This window comes from Alosa alosa, chromosome 24, assembly GCF_017589495.1.
Source record: "Alosa alosa isolate M-15738 ecotype Scorff River chromosome 24, AALO_Geno_1.1, whole genome shotgun sequence".
Lineage (NCBI taxonomy): Eukaryota > Metazoa > Chordata > Actinopteri > Clupeiformes > Clupeidae > Alosa > Alosa alosa.
The window spans coordinates 6,312,461-6,319,960 of NC_063212.1; the positions used below are offsets into that span (position 1 = coordinate 6,312,461).

The following is a 7,500-nucleotide window of genomic DNA, read 5'->3' on the forward strand; positions in this document are numbered from 1 at the left end:
CGGGCCGCATTTCATTTTATATTAAAGCACCACAAATTGATACGAAATTTAGAGTTGCTGTGTCTCGACGTTGCTTGACAGACCAACCATTCTGATAGAAGAAATATATTTAGTAGTAGTAACTCTTGGCAGGAGAATGATTATCTATGAATAAATAATTACATTTGTTGTTGCTATGCCTTCATTTTACAAAATCTTGCCAAGTATATGTAGTAACCATTTTAAAAAAGGTTTAATCCCTGCGAGGCCGTAGGTTCCAGTGATTTAAAACAGCTAAGGGGGTGTTTACAGAACAACATCTACACAAAGAACTCAACAAACTAAATTAAACATGGTATACCAAAAGGCCATGTTGTTTTTTTTTACATGGGAATCCAAAATATGTTATATGGGAATGCTAACACATAAACAAACAGTCTAAACCAATCCTTGACCAAATGGTTTGCCAGACCAAATGGCAACTGTCACCACAAAAACACAAAAATAAGGAAAGAAAGAGAACTAAAGAATGTGTGTGTGTCGGTGTGTGTGTATGCTTGTGTTTGTATATGTGTGTGTGTGTGTGTGTGTGTGTGCTCTTTCTCAGAGCATGGTGGCAGTAAAGAGGTCAGCAGGGTGATAGGTCAGGGTTTTGAGCCACGGGGAGAGCAAAGGAGAGAGAGAGAGAGAAAGAGAAAGAGAGAGTGAGAGAGAGAGGAGGAGGGGGCAGAAAATGGACAGAGTAGAAGAAGGGGTAATGTCAGTAGTGACATATTTGGGATCAACAAACCCACAGTTAATCAATTTACTACCATCAAGATTTGTTTTCTCTGTAGAATTTAAAAAGGTATTGAAATAAGTGTTAGGGAATTTACAAAGTTCAATTGCATGTGGCTGAGGTAGGTGGGTGATTCACGCTCTGCTCTAGCTATGCAGAAAGCTGTGCATCCTTCTTTAGAAATCAGACATCATCATGCGAACAGGAGAGGACTGAACTAGCATGTTTGTTCACAGTTGAATGCCTTCCCCTCTGTTCAAGAGATAGGCCTGCAAGGGATTCCCTTTAAGCCTGATTAAGGTCTATTTATTTAGTACTAATACTTTTTCATCAGCCGTTGCTTTTTAACTGCCAGCAGAGACGTGGATACGCTAAGAAAAAAAGCCTTGTTCATCCATCTTAATGTAGATACAACTAAATCCAGAGTTGGGCCAAAATGCCAAGATATCAATTATTACACAGAGAACATGCCCAACACTACTGAAGTTCTACTGTAGTACTTTGTGCCTATTGGTTGGTATCGTCGGTACTAAGAAGCAACACTTCTCTGACATGTATTTCCACTAGTGTAGCTTTGACGCAGATGGTGTGTGGATAAACCCTAGATCCTGTCCTGATCTACCTAATCTACCCTACCTGACCTATCTAGCCCTCCTCTTCCTTCCTCTCCCCCCGTTCTCTCTCTCTCTCTCTCTCTCTCTCCTCTCCCTCTCTCTCTCTCTCTCTCTCACCCTCCCTTCCTCCCACTTTGTGCTTTCTTTCACAGTAGCACTGATGGTCCTGCGTGTTTGGAGAGGAGAAGAGGGGAGGGGTGTGTGTGTGTGGTGGAGACAGAGGGAGGTAAACTTAAGTCAACAGTGTGGTATTTTCCCAAAGATGCATATCGGCCCGTGGATAAACACGCCTGGGTATTTATAGGTGGCGCGCTCCCGCCTGCGCAGGGACCCAGCAGGACTGGCCAAGAGGAGGCCCAGGCTAGCGCCATCATGGCACATACACTCTCTCTCTCTCTCTCTCTCTCTCTCTCTCTCTCTCTCTCTCACACACACACACACACACACACACATATATATAACACTCTCTCTCTCACACACACACACACACACACTCTCTCTTCTCTCTCTCTCTCACACACACACACACACACACACACACACACACACACACACACACACACACACACACACAACAGAACACTCTCTCTCCTGGCCAGCACCACCAGCCAGCACCACTCCACAGGACATCTTTATCACTAAACCCAATCTATTAGAGAGGGGGCAGGAGAGAGGGGGCAGGGAGGAGGGGAGGGAGAGAAGGAGTGAGCGAGAAAAACATGGAAAGAGAGAGAGAGAGAGTGCACAAGACAGAGAGAGAGAGAGTGACAAAGACAGAGAGAGAGGGATAGAGAAGCAAAGAATGCATTCATCAGTGGACAGGAGTGTAACACGAGAGGCGCAGAACAAGCGGCGAGCGCGCCATTCCACCCCCGTGAAGACGGGCCCCGGCACAAGGGGGCCTGCGGGCTGTTCTGGAGGTTATCTGGAAGTGGCTCTCAGCTTGAGAGCAGCGCGGCCTGTGAGACGCTCTTTGTACAGTGGGCCGTGTTTATTTTGCAGCTGAATGGGCCATTCACACTGAATCTCCATCATATTCGTCCACCCCCAATCTAAGAGTAATGATCACTGCAGGTGAGCTAGTTGCAACTCTTCAGGAGCATGATATGAGAGGAAATAGCATTGAGAGGGACTGGTACAAGAGGGTGTTTATTTTTTTTTTTTTTCTCCTAGCTTTTTGATAAATACTTTGGAAATTTGATAAATACTCAATTTAAATAACTGTATCAATTGATAAATAAATGAATTAATGATACATAGAATATTAAACAATTACTCTATTAAAATGGCGCGTTTAAAAGAAAATATTTGTCTTACATTAGTCACTAGACATTAAGCTGTGAGTAAAGTTGAGGTTGCATTCAAAGTACAAGGAACAGACTGGAACTAATTCACCATTACCGTCATATTTATTGTTATTTAGTTACTCAATAAAACATATACAGATATATACAATATGCAGGAAAACTGACGACTGCACTTTACATATTATTTTTTAAAAAAGAAAAACAAAACAACAACAAAAGAACAGAAGATACCGCAGCGGCTTTTGCAAGTTATCGTCACATCCTCCATCTATGGATTCAAAGTCAACAGAAGCTTTATTTAAAGATTACAAGATTGCCTAACACACAGCAAATGTTCTCTTATTTTACATGTGCAATACCAATACTCTTTTTCTTTCACTTGTTTTTTTAGTCACTCCATCTTTCACCCATTTGTTACAGATTCAATCAAGAGTGGGATGTGAGAAGGTCTGTGAACTCCCTCCTGGCAATCTGACGATACCAGTCACCAGAAGAGAGAAAAGGGCAGAGAGAGAGAGAGAGAGAGAGAGAAAGAGAGAGAGAGGGAGAGAGAGAGAGAGAGAGAGAGAGAAGGAGGAAGTGTCTTTATCTGACATAACTGAAGAGTGAAGGGGGCAATCCCATCAACTGATAAAGGTGCAGTCAGGATGTGTGTGTGTGTGTGTGTGTGTGTGTGTGTGTGTATGTGTGTGTGTGTCTGTCCCTTCCTCCTTCCCTCTTTCTTTGCCTCTCTCTGCCTCTTCTCTCTCTTTCTGCCTTCCTCCTTCTTTCTCTCTGCCTCTCTTTCTCTCCCTCCACACAGCAGGAACTGGTAAAGTAGTCGCCTGCTAAGCCTTGTTGAGGTACGGTGGCTCGGAGAGCCCACATTTCAAAAGGAGCCCCAGTGTGTCTCTGGCTGACAATAGGATTAGTGACCCCCCCTCATACCCAGAAGATAGTGTGTCGGGGGGCATGAGTGGACTGTCTGGTGGTCTTCCCTCCAGGAACGGTGCGGCAGAGCCCTGACATCATGTTTCACTTCTCCGTCTCTTTCGAGGTCTTTCCCTCTCTTCCCCCCCCCCCTCTCCTCCCTCAAGCCTCATTCATGTCTGTTCATTTTCTACAAAAATGAAAACAAAAAACAAAAGAAAAACAAAAGAAAAACTAAAACAAAAAACACACAAAAAAAACGTTTGAGGTTCTCCTACGGTGGACGCATCTGTTTGGCACCCTGCCATAAAGTCCTGTCCACCAGTGGTGTGAATGTGTGTGTGTGTGTGTGTGTGTGTGTGTGTGTGTGTGTGTGTGTGTGTGTGTGTGTGTGTGTGTGTGTGTGTTAATGTGTGTATGTGTGTGTGAGGTGTGTGTGTGTGTGTGTGTGTGTGTGTGCGCATGTCTTCTGTGTGTTGAAGTGTGTATGCTTGTGAATGTGTGTGTCCTTGTCTGAGCATTCCCATCTCTGGGGAATGGATGACGAGAGAGAGAGACGACGATCAACAGCAACAGCAACAATCAGCTTGCAATCATCTTCCTCCTCTTCATCCACATCCTCCATCCTCCTCCTCCTCCAATCACTGCTGTCTTCCTCCTCTCTCTCCGTCCTCTCCATCCCTTCATCCCCCCTTCCTTCCTTCTCTCTCTCTCTCTCTCTCCACTCTCTGTGGTCAGCAGTAAGAGAGGGACAGAGCGCGTGGCCAAAGGGGGCCAGTCCTCAGGTGAGCGCCGCCACGAAGGTGCCGAAGCGGTTGGAGATGTCGGAGTGCAGCGAGCGCCAGGAGGAGACGGGCCCGTTGCGGCCCTTGGCCTCGCCCAGCTCGTCCGTGCAGTGGACCGACAGGCACTGCAGGTGGCTCCCCGCCCCACCGGGGCCCGGGGCCCCCACGCCGCCCGCCGACTTACTCTGGGACACGTCCCCATCTGGGAGAGAGAGAGAGAGAGATGTAAGTATACTGTGGCTGTTCAAATGCATTTGATCTGAGTAAAGCATTTCAACAGGGCACGCTTATAAAATACTCAGCCCTGGAGAGGACATTCATGCAACATTTTTTTTTTTTTTTTTTTTTTTTTTTAAAAGAATACACCCTCTTTACATTCCAATGACAAAAACAGACTGGAATGTCTTAAAACACAATGTTATGCTGCACGGCTCAGGAAAAATGTTACAGAAACGTTACAAAAGAGTAGTGGAAAGTGATGTGTGAAGGAGCTATAGCTGCAGGAGTTATGTCTGCTGTCCTATGGGAGTCTCAGGAGCCTCCTCCACGAGACACGGAGCCTGGATGGAGAGGCTGGAAGTAGCCACTACGGTGTGTTTGACCTCTGCCCTCGGGAAGAAATTACCCAACCAACCTCCCTCTTCCACACACACACACACACACACACACACACACACACACACACACACACACACACACACACACACAGACACTCTCTCTCTCACACACATCAGGCCCAGATCAGGCCCTGTAGTGACTGACCACTAGCGTGGTCTATTCACCGTGGAGTCACTCGTGTGTATCAAGAGAGGGAGGGGGTGTGTGTGTGTGTGTGTGTGTGTGTGTGGTGGGCGCTCATGGGTCGCCAGGTCAGAAAGCTACGGGGAGATGACCTCTGACACTGCTTGACCCAATTTACCGCTGTAATGACCCTGCCAAACTCTCCCAACCCTGTTGCCCTGGTGAAATGAACTGGTTGCGTGAACGCCTCATGGAAAAATCCATACCTGGCTTTATGAAAGGTCACCTATTGGAAAGGTAATTGGTATGAATGTGTGTGTGTGTGTTTGTGTGTGTGTGTGTGTGTGTGTGTGTGTGTGTGTGTGTGTGTGCCAGGTCAGAGGATAGAGTGAGGGCTTATGTATTGTGTGTGTATATATATTTGATATATATCTGTGTGGGTGTGTGTCAGTAGGTGTGTGTATTAAACATATGATGATATATGCACTAAACTTTCTGTTTTATGAACTCAGAGTAAGGTTACTGCATGACAATGACAAGCGGACAAGAACATTTTTCAAACACACGAGCAGGAAAAGCAGCAGAGAATGAGAAGTAGCCGATCTGCTTGAGGACAGGAGAGGAGAGGAGAGGAGAGGAGAGGAGAGGAAAGTAGAGGAGAGAAGAGTAGAGGAGAGGAGAGGAAAAGAGAGGAGAACAGAGGAGAGCAGAGGAGAGCATGGCCCCTGTGTCTCCTGGACACTGCACAACCCATCTGTCTGTCTGTCCTCTTCCCCCTGCTATTCCTTTCTTCTATTGTTTCCCCTCTCTTCATGTCAATGTGTTGAGACATAGTATGTGTGGCATGGACATGGATGGACAGATACACAGAACACACACACACACACACACACACACACACACACACACACACACACACACACACAGGCGCTGCAGGAGAGCTCTTGCCCCAGAGCCTGTCTGTGCCTGCCGGGACCACTGGCACGGAAAAGTGGAGAGATTTGGGAAAAGGTCAGACAGCCAGATCCCCCATGTCCCTCCAACGCTCTCTCTCTCTCTCTCTATCTCTCTCTCCCTCGCTCTCTCTCTTTCTCTCTCTCCCTCCATCGCTCTCTCTCTTTCTCTCTCTCTCTCCATCGCTCTCTTGCCCTCTATCCCCCCCTCCCTTCTCTCTCCCTCTCCTCCTTTCCCCCCAAAGTGCCCCAGGACTCCCAAACAAAAAGACAGAGAGGAGGGTGTGGGAGCAGGAGAAGAGGGGGAGAGAGAAAAGGAGAGATGGAGGGAGGGTGTGTGTGTGTGTGTGTGTGTGTGTGTGTGTGTGTGTGTGTGTGTGTGTGTGTGTGTGTGTGTGTGTGGATTGGTTGTCTTGGTGCCAGAGGGCAGTGATGGTGAACCCATCACTAGAGTCCTCTCTCTCTCTCTCCCACACACACTCATCACACAGTCCACACTCACTCACACACACACACACACACACACACACACACACACACACACACACTGTCTTGTGCCCCCCAGCTCTCTGTCAATAGCCCACGGTAGCTAGGCACAGCAGGCTGGGTCCCGGCCTGGATAGTCAGCCAAGCGTTCCCCAGCCAGTGCCCTGACACACAGCAATCTGACAACAACGCCACATACACGCACGCACGCACACACACACACACACACAGCAATTGCACAACAATGCCACCACAAAAGCGCCACCAAAAAAGGCCAACCAGCTGCCATAGTGCCAGTTGCACACACACACACACACACACACACACAAATAGGTACACACACACACATACACACTCACACGTACATTCTGTGTTCCCAAAAACAAACAGACATGTCCTCTGGCACTACATATGCAAGTGGGTGGGCCGCTAACATTAACACGATGTGCTCTCAGCGTGAGACAATAAAACACACACACACACACACACACACACACACACACACACACACACACACACACACACCAATCACTCAACAAACAATAAAACAATAACAACATTTACTTTGGGGCTTTTAACATCAGTGTGCACAAATATTTCCAGTAGCACCAACACCACTAAAGCCAAACTACCTCTGGCATCAACCTCTATTCAAGCCTTTACGAGACTGGCCTCCACTCACACAGACCTGTCGTCACTCCAGTCTAAATCCACACACACCTATTATTAATAATTACAGTTAATACTGAAGTTATTCATCCATAAGCCAATAATTCAACTCGAACCAGACTAAGTCAGACAACAAATTTTACACATCTCACCTTTACTTTGTGAGATTAGCAGATTTTCAACATTTCTCACGTGTCACTTACGTCACACTAAATGTCAGGAATCTCACAAAATCTCACAGTTTTTCACACTAAAAAGCTTAGCTTAATAATTACAAGT

At 46.6% G+C, this 7,500-nt stretch overlaps 1 protein-coding gene across 1 annotated transcript in view; it reads right to left on the reverse strand.

Annotated features, from left to right (window-relative positions):
- Positions 1–3,739: 3,739 nt before the first annotated feature.
- LOC125289414 (transcriptional activator MN1-like) overlaps positions 3,740–7,500 on the reverse strand; it is a 20,437-nt gene continuing 16,676 nt past the window's right edge. The window contains 1 exon segment of the mRNA XM_048236227.1: positions 3,740–4,574. Coding sequence (XP_048092184.1) covers positions 4,369–4,574 — 206 coding nt within the window. The 3' untranslated portion in view covers positions 3,740–4,368.